This window comes from Pteronotus mesoamericanus, unplaced genomic scaffold, assembly GCF_021234165.1.
Source record: "Pteronotus mesoamericanus isolate MK-2021 breed Mesoamerican mustached bat unplaced genomic scaffold, CSHL_Meso_final contig_55, whole genome shotgun sequence".
Lineage (NCBI taxonomy): Eukaryota > Metazoa > Chordata > Mammalia > Chiroptera > Mormoopidae > Pteronotus > Pteronotus mesoamericanus.
In genome coordinates, this window is record NW_026555198.1 from 546,723 (window position 1) to 566,109 (window position 19,387).

At 37.9% G+C, this 19,387-nt stretch overlaps 1 protein-coding gene and 1 pseudogene across 2 annotated transcripts in view; one reads left to right on the plus strand and one right to left on the minus strand.

Moving 5' to 3' along the window:
* Nucleotides 1-19,387, minus strand: part of ARHGEF6 (Rac/Cdc42 guanine nucleotide exchange factor 6) — a 172,971-nt gene that overhangs the window by 14,014 nt on the left and 139,570 nt on the right. For both annotated transcript variants that reach the window (XM_054579556.1, XM_054579554.1), the window contains 2 exons: nt 18,457-18,546; nt 16,112-16,211 (listed from right to left, as the gene is read on the minus strand). In XM_054579556.1, the coding sequence (XP_054435531.1) occupies nt 16,112-16,211; nt 18,457-18,546 (190 nt within the window). The remainder of the gene's footprint in view (nt 1-16,111; nt 16,212-18,456; nt 18,547-19,387) is intronic.
* LOC129075480 (glyceraldehyde-3-phosphate dehydrogenase-like) lies at nt 8,207-9,239 on the plus strand (annotated as a pseudogene).

Genomic DNA, 19,387 nt, shown 5'->3' on the forward strand with positions numbered 1-19,387 from the left:
CAGAAGGAGAAGAGGAGGTGGAAGGGATAGAGAACCTGTCTGAAAAAGTGATGATGGAAAACTTCCCTAATTGGAGGAGAGAAAAAGTCACACAAGTCCAGGAAGCACAGAGGGTCCCATTCAAGAGGAACCCAATGAGGCCCACTCCAAGGCACATCATCATTAAAATGCCAAATATCAAATACAAACAAAGAATCCTAAAGGCAGCAAGGGAGTAAGAGGTAGTAACTTATAAGGGGCCCCAGAATGGCTAGCAGCTGACTTCTCAACAGAAACACTGCAAGCCAGAAGGGAATGGCAAGAATATTCCAAGGAATGAAAAGCAAAGGCCTGCAACCAAGACCGTTCTACTCAGCAAGGCTCTCAATTAAAATGAAAGGCGAAATAACGAGCTTCTCAGACAAAAGAAGGCTAAAAGAATACACCTCCACCAAACCAGGACTGCCAAATATGCTGGAGGGACTGCTTTAAGATGAAGAAGAAGTTTCTATGAATACTCAGTTCCTTTCAGAGTTGCCAATACTTGATATTACCAGTATTTTTGATACTCATTAATCTGATTGTGACATTGATGTCATTTTAATTTTTCCTTTATTATTTGTTGAAACTAAACCTGTTTTTGTATTTTTTTTTCCTATTTCTATTATTAAGAAAAGCTTTCAATGACTTTTTGGTATTCTTTATCCATTTATTGATTAAAGGTTTATAGAAATTTTTTCAAAAAAAAACCCCTATTAACCATGTTTTAGATGTATTGCAAATACTTTTCTATTCTATTCCTGGTCCTTTAACTTTTTTTTTATAGGTATATTACTATATAGTTAAATGTTTAGTATAGTCATATTGTCAATTAAAAAAAGAAACTTCAAAAGGAACAACAAACAAAGCCCACTGTGACTAGATGGAAGGAAATAATTAAGGTTTAAGATCAGAGCAGAAATAAATGAAATAGAGTCTTTAAAAAATGATATAAAACATCAATGAATCCAGGAGCTGGTTCTTTTAAAAGATCAAGAAGTTTACAAACCTTCAACCAGACTGATCATGAAAAAAAGAGAAAGTACTCAAATAAAGAAAATCACAACTGAAAGAGGAGAAATAACAACTGATACCAAAAAAATACAAAGGATTCTAAGAAAATATTAATAATTTATATGCCAACAAACTGGACAACCTGGATGAAATGCATAAATTCCTAGACACATACAATCTTCCAAAAATAAATCAAGAAGAATAAGAGAATCTGAATAAACAGATTATACCTAGTGAAATTGAAAGAGTAATCAAGAAACTCCCAACAACAACAAAAAAAGTCCTGGACTAGATAGCTTCACAGGTGAATTTTACCAAACATTCCAAGAACTCATACCTCTCCTTCTCAAAATATTTCATAAATTCAAGAGGAGTGAAGGCTCCCAAACTCACTTTACAAGGCCAGCATTGTTCTAATTGCAAAACCAGATAAAGACACTACAAAGAAAAGTATATGCCAATATCACTGATGAACATAGATGCTAAAATTCTCAACAAATTAGCCAACCAAATGTAGGGGCTACTTTGAGTGGTATCGGGAGCTCTAGCTCCACGCAAGCTGGGGCCTGGCAAAGAACCTGTAAGTCTTCGCTGGAACACAGGTAAAGCTGGAGGCAGGCAAGGCCCAATAATAACTCTGAGGGCCCATGGGGGAAATCAGACTTAGAAGTAAATTACACTCTTTGAAGCATGCTTTGTTTCTCCCTCAAGCTGTTAATCTTATACCAGATAAGCAGCTCAAGGCTGGGAAAGAAATTTACAAAACTCCTGGATCCTGACCCAGAACCCACCTGGCGCCATAATGTTTGCTCAACCCGGACCCAAAGCAGTTTGGTGTGTTCCTGCCATTGTCATCTTTAAACAATATTTATTCTCTGTAAGTTTAAACTGCTGATATAATTAGATTACCTTACATTCCTGCTGCCTACCTCCCGCTTACAATCCCCTCAATAAAAGTCATTGAGCACAGAGGCTCGGGGCATTCCCCACTAGAGGGAATCGCCATCCCCTTTTCTTGACAGACAATTGGTGCTTGGAACGACTCGTTATTTATTTTATCCACAGTGACTTGGAATGCTCTGCAGGATGGAGTTCCACACAACCAAATACAGCAATGTGTCAAAAAGATCATACACCACAATCAAGTGGGGATTATCCTGGGAATGAAAGGTTGGTACAACATTCACAAATTAATAAATGCGATTAGCTACATAAACAAAAGGAAGGATTAAAAACCACATGATTATATCAATAGATGCAGATAAAGCTTTTGATAAGATACAGTCGGTACCCATTTACGATAGAAACTCTCAGCAAAGTGGGAATAGAGGGAACATACCTCAACATAATAAAGGCCATATATGACAAACCCACTGCTGGCATCATATTCAACATTAAGATGGGGAACAAGACAGGGATGTCTGCTTTCACCTCTTATTCAACATAGTACGGGAAATCCTAGCTATAGCAACCAGACAAGAAGAAAAAATAAAAGGAATCCAAATCGGAAAGGAAGTAAGACTGTCTTTGTTTGCAGATAATGTGATACTGTACATAGAGAACCCTAAAGATTCTGCCAATAAACTACTAGAACTAATAAATGAATTCAGCAAAGTAGCAGGATCCAAAATTAATATTCAGAAATTAGTGGCATTTTTATATGTCAGTAACTAACAGGGAAATTAAGAAAACAATCCCACTCACAATTGTTTAAAAAAAAAATACCTAGGAATAAACCTAACCAAGGACGTAAAAGACCAGTACTGGAAAATTATAAGACACTGAAGAAAGAAATTGACAAAGACACAAATAAGTGGAAGCACTTACCGTGTTCATGTATAGGATGAATTAACATCATTACAATGTCCATACCGCCCATAGCAATCTATAGATTCAATGCAATTCCAATCAAGATTCCAATAATGTATTTCACAGAACTATAACAAATATTCAAAAATTTATATGGAATCACATAAGGCCTTGCAAAGCAGCAGCAATCCCAAGAAAGAAGAGCAAAGTGGGAGGAATCACGCTACCTAATATCAAACTATATTACAAGGCCATAGTAATCAAAGCAGCCTGATACTGGAATAAAAACAGACACATAGATCAACAGAACAGAATAGAGAGCCCAGAAATAAACTCACACCTTTATAGTCAATTAATACTTGACAGAGGAAGCAAGCACACACAGTGGATTAAAGAGAATTTATTCAAGAAATGGTTAAGGGAAAATTGGACAGATATGTGTAGAAAAATGAAAATAGACTACCTTCTTACGCCACACACAAGAATAAATTCAAAACGGATTAAAGACTTCACTGTTAGTCCTGAAACCAGAACAATCCAGAAGAAAACATAGGGAGCAAAACCTTGGACATTGGGACATTGTAGAAATTTTTTATTGGATGTATCTACCCAGGCAAGGGAAACAAAAGAAAAAAAAATGGGACTTTGTCAGACTACAAAGTTTTTGCATGGCAAAGGAAATTGTCAACAAAATAAAAAGGCAACCCACTGAATGGGAGAACACATTTGCAGATACACCTGATAAGGGGTTAATATCCAAAATTTATAAAGTACTTACAAAACTCAACACACACACACAAAAACCCAATTAAAAATAGGCAAAGGACCTCAACAGAAACATCTACAATGGGGACAGATGGCTAGTAGATATATGATAAGATGCACTGTTGGTGGAAATGCAGATTAATGCAGCCACTATGGAAAGCAGTATGGAGATATCTCAAAAAATTAAAAATGGATCTTCCTTTTGACCCAGAGATCCCACTTCTGGGAATATATCTGAAGGAACCCAAAACACTAATTCAAAAGAACATAAGCATCCCTATGTTCATTTCAGCATCATTTACAATCGCCAAGATATGGAAGCAGTTGAAGCATCCATCAGTAGATGAGTGGATAAAACAACTATGGGATATTTACACAATGGAATTCTATTTGGCCATAAAAAAGAAAGCTTTACCTTTTGCAACAGTATGGATGGACCTGGAGAACATTGTGCCAAGTGAAATAAGCCAGCCAGAGAAAGACAAGTACCATATGATTTCATTCATATGTAGAAGCTAAGGAACAAACTGAACTAACAAGCAAAACAGAGGCAGACTCATAGATGGAGAACAGATGACAGCTAGTGGGGAGGGGGTTGAAAGGGGACTATACAAAAAGGAAAAAGGACTCATGGACATGGACAACAGTATGGTGATTGGTGGGGGAGAGAAGTATAAGAGGACTAAATGGCAATGGAAAAAATATAATGAAGATTATATATTTTAAAAATAAAATAAAATAAAAAGCAAACCTATTTATAATTACTTTGAATGTAAATAAATGTTCGAATCAAAAGACATAGGGTGGCTGAATGTATAAGAAAACAAAACCCATATATATGCTGCCTAAAAGAGACTCACTTCAGATCAAAAGACATGCAGACACTGAAAGTAAAAGGATGAAAAAAAGATATCTCATGCAAATAGAAATAAAAAAAGAGACAGGGTAGCAATACTTATATCAGACAAAATAGACTTTAAAACAAAGGCTATAACAAGAGACAAAGAAGGGCATTTCATGATAAAGGAATCAGTACAGCAAAAAGATGCAATCCATGTAAACATTTACACACACCATTTAGAGGCACCTTAATACATAAAGCATACATTGATGGACATAAATGGACAGACCAAAAGTAATACAGTCATAGTAGGGGAATTTAACACCCTATTAACATCAATGGATAGATCATCTAGACAGAAAACCAACAAGGAAACAACAGGTGTAAATGACACATTAGACCAGATGAATTTAATTGATATTTTTAGAGCATTTCACTCCAAAGGAGCAGAATATACATTCTTTTGAAGCACACATGGACCATTTTTCAGGATAGACCGCAGGTTAGACCACAAAACAAGCCTCAATAAATTTAAGAAGGCTGAAATCATATAAAGCATCTTCTCTGATCACAATTATATGAAACTACAAATAAGTACAAGGAAAATAACCTGAAAAATACAAAAACATATGGAGGCTAAATAACATGCCACTAAACAATGATTGGGTTAATAACAGGATCAAAAAAGAAATCTCATTATACTTCGAGACAAGTAAAAATTAAAACACAACAACGTAAAGTCTATGGGACACAGCAAAAGTAGTCCTCAGGGAAAAATTAATAGCAACACGAGCATACATCAAGAAACAAGAAAAATCTCAAATAAAAAATCTAACCTAATACCTACAGCAATTATTGTAGAATAAAAGCACAGTACAAAGTGAATAAAAAGAAGGAAATAATAAAGATCAGAGAAAAATGAATGAAATAGTCTTAAAAATGTACAAAAGATCAATGAATCTAAGAGCTGGTTCTTTGAAAAGATAAAAAACATTGATAAACTTTTAACCAGTCTTATCAAGAAAAAGAGAGAGAGGGTCCAAATAAGTCAGAAATGAAAGAGAAGTGACAATTGACACCAGGGAAATACAAAGGATTATAAGAATATATGATGACCAATTATATGTCTACAAATTGGACAACCTGGAAGAAATGGATAAACTCCAAGAAACATAAGATATTCAAGACTGAATCAAGAAGAAACAGAAAATGTGAACAGACCAATTGCTACCAACAAAATTGAATTAAGCCTTGGGCCAGATGGCTTTACAGGTGAATTTTACCAAACATTCAAAGCAGAATTAATACATATCCTTTTCAAACTATTCCAAAAAAAATTTCAAGGGTAGGTAATACTCTCAAACTCACTTTACAAGGCCAGCATTACTCTGATTCCAAAACCAGACAAAGACATTACCAAGAAAACTCAGAAAATTATAGAACAATTTCCTTGATAAACACAGATGCAAAAATCCTTAACAAAGTATTAGCTTACCAGATCCAGTAATACATCAAAAAGAGTGTACACCATGATAAAGTGGGATTTATTGTTGGGATGAAAGGTTGGTTAAATAGCCACAAATTAATTAGTGTGATACACCTCATAAACAAATGAAGGATAAAATCATATGATTCTAACAATTAATGCAGAAAAAGCTTTTTACAAAATCCAGGACCCATTTTCACCCCTGAAGGGTTAGTTTTTAATTGCATTTTTTTCCTTTACTATTTATCCCCCTTATACCTCCTCTCCATCTCAATCACTATACTGTTGTCCATGTCCATGAGTCCTTTTTCCTTTTCTGCTCAATCACTCCACCTCCTAACCACCCCCCACCCTCAGAGGTGTAAGTTTGCTCCAGGACCCATTTATGATAAAAACTCTCACCAAAATGAAAATAGAGGGAACATATCTCAACATAATAAAGGCCACACTAGATAAACCCACAACTCACATCTTGGTCAGTGGGGAAAAACTAAAAGCACTTCCCTTAAGACCAGGAACAAGAAAAGGATGTCTGGTTTCACCATCCTTATTCAACATGGTATTGAAAGTCCTAGTCACAGCAATCAGACCAAAAAAAGTCATAAAAATAGGAAAGGAAGAATTAAAGCTGTCATTATTTGCTGATGACATGATAATAAGTAGAGAATTCTAAAGATTTCACTACAAAACTATTAGAACTGATAAATGAATCAATAAAGAAGCAGGATACAAAATTAATATTCAGAAATCAGTTGCATTTTTATATACCAATAATGATCTAGCAGAAAGAGAAATGAAAAAATAATCTCATTTACAATTGCATCAAAAATAAATAAAATACCTAGGAAAAAGTTTAAGCAAGGAGGTAAAAGCACTGTATTTAGAAAATTATAAGACACTGAAGAAAGAAATTGATGAAGATACAAATAAATGGAAACATATATCATGCTCATGGATAGGAAGAATTAACATCATTAAAATGTCTATACCACCCAAAGCAATGTACAGATTCATTTCAATCCCTATCAAAATACCATTGGTAGCCATTCTGACCAGTGTGAGGTGATATTTCATTGTAGTTTTAATTTGCATTTCTCTGATGATTAGTGGCATTGAGCATCTTTTCATATGTCTATTGGTCATCTGAATGTCCCCTTTGGAGAAATGTCTATACAGATCCTTTGCCCATTTTTTTAATTGCATTGCTTTTTTGGTGTTAAGATTTATAATTTTTAAATAAAGTCTGGATATTAACCCCTTGATGTATTGGTGAATATGTTCTCCCATTCTGTGGGTTTTCTTTTTATTTTGTTAATGGTTTTCTTTGTTGTGCAAAAACTTTTTAGCTATCATCAATAAATCAACAAACAACAAGTGCTGGTGAGGATGTGGAGAAAGGGGAACCCTTCTGCACTGTTGGTGAAAATGCAGATTGGTGAAGCCACTGTGGAAAGAAGTATGAAGATACCTCAAAAAATTAAAAATGGATCTGCTTTTTGACCCAGTGATCCCACTTCTGGAAATATTTCTGAAGAAACAAAAACACTGATTCAAAAGAACATAAGCACCCATATCTTCATTGCAGCATTATTTACAATTCCCAAGATATGGAAGCAGCTCATGTCCACCAGTAGATGAGTGGGATATTTACACAATAGAATACTACTTTGGCTGTAAAAAAGAAGAAAATTTTACCCTTTGTGATAGTATGGGTGGACCTGAAGAACATTAAGCCACAGGAAATAAGTCAGTCAGAGAAAGACAAATACCATATGATTTCACTCATATGTGGAAGCTAATGAATAAATGAAACTTACAAGCAAAATAGAGACAGACTCTTCAATAGAGAGCAGGATGACCACTATGGGGTGGGAGGTTAGGAGGTAGAGGAATCAAGTAAAAAGGAAAAAAGGACTCATGGATATGGGCAACAGGGTGGTGATTGCAGGACAGGGCTATAAGGGGGATCAATGGTAATGAAAAAATATAATAAAAATTAAAATATTTGCAAAAATATGGTATGTTTCACGGAACTAGAACAAATAATCCAAAAATTTATATGGAACCACAGAAGACCCCAAAGAGCCACATGAATCTTGAAAATGAAGAAAAAAAGTTGAAGGTATCACACTGCCTAACATTAAACTATATTATAAGACTATAGTAATCAAAACAGCATGGTACTGGCATAAAAACAGATATATGTAGATCAATGGAACAGAATTGAGAGCCAGGCTCTCTGCTCCTCCTGTTCGACAAGCAGCCATGGGTTCCTGCGCCGTGCCAGCCTCAACCCTGAGACAAGATGGTGAAGATCGGAGTGAACGGATTTGGCCGCATTGGGCGCCTGGTCATCAGGGCTGCTTTTTACTCTGGCAAAGTGGACGTCGTTGACATCAATGACCCCTTCATTGACCTCAACTACATGGTCTACATGTTCCAGTATGATTCTACTCATGGCAAGTTCAAAGGCACAGTCAAGGCTGAGAACGGGAAGCTTATCATCAACGGAAAGTCCATCTCCATCTTCCAGGAGTGAGATCCCGCCAACATCAAATGGGGTGATGCTGGTGCTGAGTATGTTGTGGAGTCCATGGGTGTCTTCACTACCATGGAGAAGGCTGGGGCTCACTTGAAGGGTGGAGCCAAGAGGGTCATCCTCTCTGCCCCTTCTGCCAATGCCCCCATGTTTGTGATGGGTGTGAACCATGACAAGTACGACAACTCCATGAAGATTGTCAGCAATGCCTCCTGCACTACCAACTGCTTGGCCCCCCTGGCCAAAGTCATCCATGACAACTTTGGCATTGTGGAGGGACTCATGACCACAGTCCATGCCATCACTGCCACCCAGAAGACCGTGGACGGCCCCTCTGGGAAGCTGTGGCATGACGGCTGGGGGGCTGCCCAGAACATCATCCCTGCTTCTACTGGTGCAGCCAAGGCTGTGGGCAAGGTCATCCCTGAGCTCAATGGGAAGCTCACTGGCATGACCTTCGTGTCCCCACCCCCAATGTGTCAGTTGTGGATCTGACATGCCGCCTAGAGAAAGCTGCCAAACATGATGATATCAAGAAGGTAGTGAAGCAGGCATCAGAGGGCCTTCTCAAGGGCATCCTGGGCTACACTGAGGACCAGGTTGTCTCCTGCGACTTTAACAGTGACACCCACTCCTCCACCTTCGATGCTGGGGCTGGCATTGCCCTCAATGACCACTTTGTCAAGCTCATTTCCTGGTATGACAATGAATTTGGCTACAGAAACAGGGTGGTCAACCTTGTGGTCCACATGGCCTCCAAAGAGTAAGAGCCCCCGGAATTACCAGCCCCAGTGACAGGAAGAGAGACTCTCAGCTGCTGGGGAGTCCTTGCCCCAAACTGATCCCCCAACACACTGAGAATCTCCTGATCTTGTTTCCATCCTAAGACACTCTGAAGAGGGGAGGGGCTTAGGGATCCCTGCCTTGTCATGCACCATCAATAAAGTTCACTGTACCCCCCCAAAAAAGAATTGAGAGCCAAAAATAAACCTACTCTTATTAATCTATGACAAAGGAGGCAAGAACATACGGTGGGGTAGAAAAATTTTCTTCAATAAATGGTGTTGAGAAAACTGAACGGGTACATGAAAAAAAAGTAAGACTATATTACTTTCTTATACCATATACAAGAATGAACTCAAAATGGATTAAAGACTTATATGTTAGACCTGAAACCATAAAACTTCAGAAGAAAACTTAGGCAGTAAACTCTTTGACATTGCTCTTAGTAATAGACACACACACACACACACGCACACACTGACATGGTCCCTCTGGAAAGGGAAACAAACAAACAAAAATAAACAAATAGGACTGCATCAAACTAAAAAGTTTTTGCACAGCAAAGGACACCGTCATCAACAACAACAAAAAGACAAACTACTAGATGGGAGAAGATATTCACCAATGATATTTGTGTTCCCTGAGAAAAAAGATACCTACTAAGAAGAGCTCCTGGTGGCTAACTGAATTGAAATTAAAAATCAAACAACAAAAAAACAGAGCTTAGCTGACATTTCTACACAGGAGCCTCTCACAGAAACTGTACTTTAGAAAGAAGCCTGCACTTAGTTGCCTGCCCCTTGCACTGAGCTGACTTCCTGAACTGTGTTTCCTCCATTTGAGCCAGCCCTTATAAAGTAGTTCCTGGAATCCTATTTTAACCAATAGGACTGAGACTTTCTCTGTCCAATAGGAGCTGTGCAGCTACATTACCATCAGCATCTTCACTGAAAAATTAGAGTGGCTCTATTCTGACCAACTGTGGAAGTGCCTTTTGGACCAATCAAACTGTGAGGATTTGGAGTCCTCATCTGCATGAAGACAAACCAATCAGGGACCAGGGGCAGAGAATCCTCTCTATATTAGTCAGCTCCACTAAAGATGAAACACAATAGATGTGTTGCTGGAGAACAGAACTGTCTACACAGAGAAAGGCTTGGCTCCAGGGCTGCCAGGCCCCAGACACCTCACCCTAGGGCTTCACAGCTGGACCATGTCACAGCTGTGCTGCTTCATAATTAAGCTGCAACACTACTGAGCTGCTTCTGCTGAATAAAGTTGTCCTTCTTCACTGCACTCCTAATTGGGGATTCCTGTTGGTGTCCTTGAATTAATGACAACAATGATCAGTTGACATACTCAAAATATATACAAAACACTTAAGAAAGAACTAACCCCTATCCTTCTCAGATTATTCCAAAAAATGCAAGAAGAGGAAAGACTCCCAAACTCGTTTTATGAGGCCAGCATCATCCTAACCCCAAAACCAGATCAAGATACAACAAAGAAAGAAAACTACAGGCCAATATCGCAGATGAACATAGGTGCTAAAATCTTCAACAAAATATTGGCAAACCACATCCAGCAACACATTAAAAAGATCACACACCATAATCAAGTGAGATTCATCCCAGGGATGCAAGGATGGTACAATATACACAAATCAATAATGTAATACATCACATTAACAAAAGGAAAGACAAAAATCACTTGATCATATCAAAGGATGCTGAAAAAACATTTGATAAAGAACAACACCTATTTATGATAAAAACACTCAGCAAAGTGGGAAAAAATGGGGCATACCTCAACATTTTAAAAGCCATATGAGAAACCTGCAGCCAACATCATACTCAATTGGCAAAAACTAAAAAGCTTTCCCACTAAGATCAGGAACAAGACAAGGGTGTCTACTTTCACCACTTCTACTCAACATTGTATGGGAAGTCCTAGCCACAGCAATCAAACAAGCAAAAGAAACAAGAGGCATCCAAATTGAAAAGGAGGAAGTAAAACTATCATTGTTTGCAGATGACACGATAGAGTACGTAGAAAACCCCATAGACTCCACCAAAAAAACTATTTGACCTAATAAGTGAATTTTGCAAGACAGCAGGATACAAAGTCAATATTCAGAAATTGAAGGCATTTTTGTATACCAAAAATGAAATATCAGAAACAGAACTCAGGAAAAAAAATCCCATTTGCTATAGCAACAAGGAAAATAAAGTACCAACAAATAAACCTAACCAAGGAGGTAAAAGACCTATACTCAGAAAACTATACAACACTGGAGAGAAATTAAGGAAGACACAAATAAATGGAAGCGTATACCATGATCATGGACTGGAAGAATTAACATAATCAAGATGTCCATACTACCAAAGCAATCTATAGATTCAATTGAATCCCTATTAAAATACCAATGACATATTTCACAGATATAGAACAAACATTTCAAAAATTTAAATTTAAAATTTAAAGAAAGAAGAACAAAGAAGGAGGGATCACAACCTGATATCAAACTATATTACAAGGCCATAGCAATAAAAACAATCTGGTACAAACATGAAAATAGACACATAGATCAATGGAACAGAATAGAGAGCCCAGAAATAAACCCATGTCTCTGTGGACAATTAATATTTGACAAAGGGAGCAGGAGCATAAAATGTAATAAAAATATCCTTTTCAGCAAATGGTGTTGGGAGATCTGGATAGCTACATGCAAAAAAAATGAAACTCGACCACCAACTTAAACCATATACAAAAATAAACTCAAGATGGATGAAAGACTTAAATATAAGTTACAATGCTATAAAAGTCCTGGAGCAGAACATAGGCAGGAAACCCTCAGAGATTCCACGCAACAATATTTTCACTGATATGTCCCCTAGATCAAGGAACATAAAGGGAAGAATAAACAAATGGGATTTCATCAAAATAAGAAGCTTCTGCATGGCTAAGGAGAGCATCAGCAAAATGAAAGGGGAACCGATCATATGAGGAAATATGTTTGTCAATAATACCTCGGACAAGGGTTTGATCTCCAAACTGTATAAAGCATTCACACGACTCCACTCCAGAAAGACAAACAATCCAATTAAAGAATGGGAAAACGACCTGAACAGACACTTCTCCAAGGAGGACACACAGAGGGCCCAGAGACATATGAAAGGATGCTCAGCATCACTAGCCATCAGAGAGATGCAAATTAAAACCACAATGAGATACCACTTCACACCAATCAAAATGGCCATCATAAACAAATCAACAAACAACAAGTGCTGGCCAGGTTGTAGAGAAAAGGGAACCCTAGTACACTGTAGGTGGGAATGCATACTAGAGCAGCCACTGTGGAAAACACCATGGAATTTCTTCAAAAAACTAAAAATGGAACTGCCTTTTGACCTTGCAATTCCACTGCTGGGATTATACCTAAAAATTCTGAAACACCAATTCAAAAGAACCTACACACCCCAATGTTCATAGCAGCACAATTTACAATAGTCAAGTGCTAGAAGCAACCTCAGTGCCCATCAGTAAATGAGTGGATCAAAATACTATGGTACATTTACACAATGGAATACTAGGCAGCAGAAAGAAAGAACCCTTCGCTATAGCATGGATGAAATTGGAGAGCATTATGCTAAATGAAATAAGCCCAGTGATGAAAGAAAAATACCATATGATATCATCTTTAAGTGGCACCTAATCAATAAAACAAACAAGCAAGCAAAATATAACTAGCAACATTGAAATAAAGAACAAACTGACAGTAACCAAGGGGCTGGGGGCAGAGAGGATAACAGGGGAAAGAAGGGAAAGGGTCGTCAAGGAACCTGTATAAAGGACCCATGTGTAAAGCCAAAGGTGGAGAGGATTGAAGGTGGGAGGCAGGGGTGGGTGGGGTGAGGGAGAGTGGTAGGGGGAAATGGAGACAACTGTACTTAAACAACAATAAAAAAAATACTGAGTCTTCGAGTCATGAATGTAGAATGTCTCTCCATTTACTTAGACCTTTTTAAATTTTTCTCAGTAATATTTTATAGTCTTGCGTTTGTGTCTTATTCTTTTAGATGTCATTGCGAATGAAGTTGTTTTCTCAATTTCATGTTTAGATTGTTTATTACTATTTTATAGAAATAAAATTGATTTTTGTATATTTTTAAAAATCCAATCAGAAACAAAGGATATACTAATTGAAATGAAGAACAATTTACAGGGAATGAACAGTAAAGTGAAAAAAACAGAATCAAATCAGTGGTTTGGAATATAAGGAAGCAAAAAACAACCAATCAGAACAGCAAAAAGAAAAAAGAAACTAAGAAAATTAAGATAGTGTAAGGAGCCTCTGGGGCAACTTCAAGCCTAGCAACTTTTGCATCATGGGGGTACTGGAAGGAAAAGAGAGACAGCAAAAATTTTGAAACCTGTTTTAAAAAAATGACAGAAAATTTCCCTAACTTCGTGAAGGAAATGGACATAAAAGTTTAGGAAGTGCAGATAATCCAAAACAAGATGAACCCAAAGAGGCTCACACCAAGACACATCATAATTAAAATGCCAAAGGTTAATGATGAAGAAAGAATGTTAAAAGCATCCATGCAGAGAAAAGCAGTTAGTTGCCAACAGGGGAGTGCCTATAAGACCATCAGCTGATTTCTCAACAGGAACTTTGCAGGGCAGAATGGATTGGCAAGAAATACTCGAAGTGATGAAAAGCAAGTACCTACAACCAAGATTATTCTATCTAGATAAAGCTATTATTTAGAATCAAAGGACAGATAAGGAGCTTCCCAAACAAGAAAAAGCCAAAGGGGTTCATCACCATCAAATCAGTGTTTATGAAATGTTAAAGGGTCTTCTTGAAGATCAAAAATATGAACAATAAAACAGCAATAAATACATATCTATCAACAACTGACTGAAAAACGGAATAAATGAACAAGCAGAACAGAAACAGAATCATAGCTATAGAGAATGTTTTGATGGTTGCCAGATGGGAGGGGGTTTGGCAGGATGGGCAAAAATGGTGAAGGGATTAAGAAGTACAAATTGAAGATTCAGAATAGTGATAGAGTACTGCATAGGGAATAGAGTAACCAAAGAACGTATACACATGACCCGTGGACATGGATGATGACGTGGGGATTGCCTGAGGGAGTTGGGGGCCGGGTGGAAGTGGCCAAAGGGATGAAAGTTGGGACAACTGTAGTAGTAAAAACAATAAAATATAATTTAAAAAAAGAAGTGATATAGATAGATAGATAGATAGATAGATAGATAGATAGATATATGATGGAATATTACTCGGCCATAAAAAAGAATGAAACTTTATCATTTGTGACAACATATATGGATCTAGGGCATATTATGCTAAGTGAAATAAGACAGAGAAAGACAAAATCCATATAATTTCACTTATATGTGGAATCTAAAACACAAAATAAACAAATGGAAACAAACTCATAGATACTAGAATAAACTGACGGCTGACAGAGGGATGGGTGTTGGGGGCTGGGTGAAAAAGGTGAAGAGATTAAGAAGCACAAATTGGCAGGTACAAAATAGTCACAGGAATGTAAAGTATAGCATAGGGAATATAATCAATAATATTGTAATATCTATGAATAGTGCCAGCTGAGTACTAGACCTATTGGGGATCACTTCATAAGTTATATAAATGTCCATCCTGTACTCCTGAAAGTAATATAACATTAAATAACTGTAATTGAAAAATAAAAATAATTAAATAATTATATAATATATAAATTATATATTCTATAAATATATATTTATATAATACATGAATTATATATTATATAAATATACTTATATATTATATAAATAATTAATTATATAATGTAAATATATTATATAAATATATATTTCATACTTATATAAAATATTATAATTATATATAACATAATCACTTATTGTGTGATTATCATGCAAAAACCTTTATACATATTATTCCATTTAAGCTCACAATAACCCTGAAAGTGTTACTATCATACCCATTTTAAAGATGAGGAAACTGAAGCACAGATAGGTGAAGAAACTTAGCCCAGGACACACAGCCAACAAGTAGTAAAATTTGGAATTGAACCAGGACTGTTCTCATAAACCCAAATGCTTTACCTTATGGCTGTATCACTTTGTACAGCCGATGGAAAAGTACTGTACACTTATGATGCCAAGCACTTTGAAATATGCTGTCTACTGCAAATTTAAGCTTGACTTCAGAAATGACTCAAGTTTGAACAAATGAATTATTTGGCTACTTCGTGTTTATTTTATGAACCATAAGGTATTTAACCTGATTTTCCCCCATTAGATCACCCTCACTACTGAACAAAGGTAGGCCAGGGACATAATCACCCTGAACCTTAGTTTCCTCGTCCGTGAAAGTGGTGAAAGTAATGCTTATCTCACTGTATTGCTGTAGGAATTTAAATGAGGTTAAGTAAGTGAAAATCCAGTGCTTTACTCAATAAATGTGAGAAGCATCCTTCTGGGCAGGAAAATTGGTGCCATGGCCTTCCCAGGCACCTCCTATCCCCATAATGAGTGATATTCTTTTATGCCCTGAGCACCTTACTGTATGGGGGAGTGGGCTCCCAGGGTAGCCAGCACACAGAAAATTCTATCCCCTGTGTTTTCCTCCTTCCCTTTACTGGGGAACAGCTCTCTCAAGGTTCCCAACTGCATAATCAGCAATCAAAGAGGGCCACATTCTCAGACGAGAAAGGACCGTCCTCTAGTGCAGGCTTTGCAAGAGCCACATTGCCCTTCCAGAATCTTCTTTCCAGCTCTCAGGAAAATCAGAAAAGGTTTAGTCTACTCTACTCACTTTTCTTCGATGATGGTCTGGCCATTGCTTCTGGTTTCTTCAATGATGAGTTTCTCTTCCTCAGGAAGTAAGACTTGTGGAACTGAATCTTTGCGAGTACCTACCAATAAGGGTTGCAAGAGGGTGGAGAGGGAAGAGTTACTAGTGAGTACTATTTATAGGTGTCAGTTCCTTTATCCTATTGCTATTGAAGGGTCTTTGTTAATAGCATGTTGCAACCTTGCACCCAGAGAACAATCATGCAACATTTAATGACTAAATCTTCTTGACCTGACCAAATTCTAAAGGAATGAATATATTGATTCAGACTTGGGGAGCAGAGAATTTTGTACTCAGAAAAATAATGCAAAAGAGTCACTGTGACACCTGCCCTAAATGAAGACCCCATCTTTTCCTGTTTTGCCTCCTCCACAGCAAAAAGCTGACCAGTGATCATTCTGTCTCTGCACATTTCCAGGGAATAGCACACCACATCCTATGTTATGACATTATATAATTTTTATAAATTTAGAGTAGTATTGCATTGGGACACAATGTGCTAAAGGACCTCCGAAGTATCACTCACTCTCATTTGTTCTTTACAGTCCAATAGAGTAAGGTAGGGTCAGTTAGGACAATTTTGATCAAGGGTAGAGCCAGGGTTGGGAGATTATTACTTCAGCAACAAATATGCAGACATCCTTACTTCTCTCCACTCAGACTGTCTCCAGGATTTGTGATAGAAGAGGTGACAGAACAGACATAGGACTTAACCAAACAGCTCTCCTGTAAATTCTACCCACCCCCTCACTTCTGGATTCTTCATCCCAGAGCATGAACGCTTAATCTTCAGTCTCCTTGAGCCACTGGTTTACTCTCTTCTAAGCCAAACTTCTTCGAAGTACACTCACTGCTTTCACTTGACCACCTCTCCTTTCTGGAGGTGGATTTGTCTTCCCTTCATAGCACTTCATAGGTGCTTAATAAATGGACAACGGACTGACTGACTGACCAACAGACTTAATGCAGCAAGAAATAATAACAATCAGTTCTAGGGAAACGACTTCTGGCTGGAGAAGGATAAAGGGTGGTAGATCACCGTGATGCTAAACGGCTTACTTGTGCCAGGAACTGTGCTAGACATTTTTCACATGTAAAGGGTAGGCTGGGGAGGAGGGGCAAAACTGTGACTCTTTAGGTCAGAATACCTGCTTGCACCTCCAACTAGATTTATCGAGTTTATTAATGTGAAGAGAGGTGGTGAGAAGAGGTCAGATTCTGTATGAAGGATGTTTCTTCTGGTGTCTCTTTGTTCCCTTCATGTTCCTAGTTTTCACAATAAATACTGTTCTCACTTCCCTTACTTGGTTCCTCGAAACTTGTTCTCAGAGGTGGGCATGCCCAAAGCCACAGCCAGGCTTTGTCTATGGAGCATAAGTCATGACTGTCTCCTCTTCATGGTCAAATGTGTCGACTTTCACATTTTTCCTCATGACAGCCTTAGAGACAGTCACCTTGAAAGCATATGTCAAGGTAGTCCACCTAAGTAATACTTTCCCACACTCCAGTGATGAGTCAGTGTCTGTCCAAAACGGAGCATGAGGGAGAATTCATTTCTTACACAAATAGCAAATCCCCACATAATGTATCCTGAAAGTCTATAATAATGGAAGGCAAGAGACATAATTGATATGACCTGGCTTTTTAAAAAGCACAAAGATGAATCAGAAAACATTATCTCGCTTTCAGTTTGTAGCCTGAAAGTTGTTCGGGGAAATACCCTCATCTGAAAGCTCCCTAATAAATTGTCTACATTTTGAACAGCCCCTGTTAAGCAGCTATATTTCCAGATTTTCAGAGCAACTTTGAAACTTGAGTTTAGTGAAGCACTGTTCGTTTAAATATGCAGCTGATCAAAGATAGTATTTTGACTTCCTTTCCAAATCTGCCTATAAGAAGAGATTAGCATCAGTTCACAGACACAGGAACTCTCTGGGCTCTTTAATTCCTAACTTGTGTTGATGAAGGTATCTGTGTACTTCAAAGGAGAATGACTTTAAAAAATTTTTTTCATTTCTATCACCTCCAACTTTTTTACTCTTGCATCTCTCTCTCTCTCTCTCTCTCTCTCTCTCTCTCTCTCTCTCTCTCTCTCTCTCTCTCAGTGAAAGGAAACTGGTAAACAAACCACTTGGTAGCTAAAACCACCTTATCTGAAAGATGCAGTCCTGCACTGTTTCTCTGTACCAAATAACCTGCTTTACACACCCTGCACCAGTTTGGGTTGCTTTTCTCTTCTTCTAAGAGGCAGTGAGAAGTAAAAAAGGAACACTGCTTATTAGGGAAAGTGGTTTGGAGGGACCTACTTGAGCCATGGCCTTGTTGAAAGTTTGCACTGGTACAGTAGGCTTCAATCACTTTAAGAATCTGAGCGTCCTCTTCCAGAGCAGCCGTACCTGTCAAATTTAAATAATAATTACTTTTCATATTAATATATGCCTGTGTACCCTCAAAAATATGCAGTAAACTCCACCGCTAGGGGCTGGCTTCTTAGACCATGGTGTTTCTAAAAGGCAGGAGCAAAATCTGTCCAACTCTAATAACTAAGAGTGACAGTATCAACCTCTGGGGTCAGCATCAGTGAGTTCCACACCAAGAGTGGCATGTTCCTGAATCCCATCAAGACTTCTAAATTGGGGAGTCCTGTCAAGTCTCCTCTCTGAGGCCACAGTTACAGCACTGGACTTGATGCTAGCCTCAGTTCTCATCCAATACAACACATACTTCCTCTCCTTCAAATTTCAAGATGTACCTTCTCTAGGAAGCTTTCCCCATTAACCCCACCAATTTTTCCAGCCAGCCAGCATAGTCACTGATTCTGCCCCCCCTTTCCTCCCCCTCCAACTCATTCTTGAAATGACTAGAGGGCAGAACCCTGTTAACACGCTTCTGTGTACCAAGTGTGGGGTGGGGAGTGGGGGATGCAGAAGCTAGTCAAGCACAAATTTATCCAGACTATATTTTTGACCGGTATGCATGGTTCTGTCACTCTTTTGTGAGACAGAAGTATGTCCCAAAGTACCTTGTTCCCAGCCATAGAGGGAAATGAGTACATATCAATTGACTGAGCAACTTTACATTCTGTCTCTAAATCAAGCCGTGTTTCTACATGTCAGCAGGCTGATTCCTTAGCTAACTAGGAACATCACAGAGACTTAGACTTCCAGAAGGATTTCAACCTTCAGGTCTATTTAGTCTATCTTAGTAGAGGAAAATATCTGAGGCATCAGAAACTAA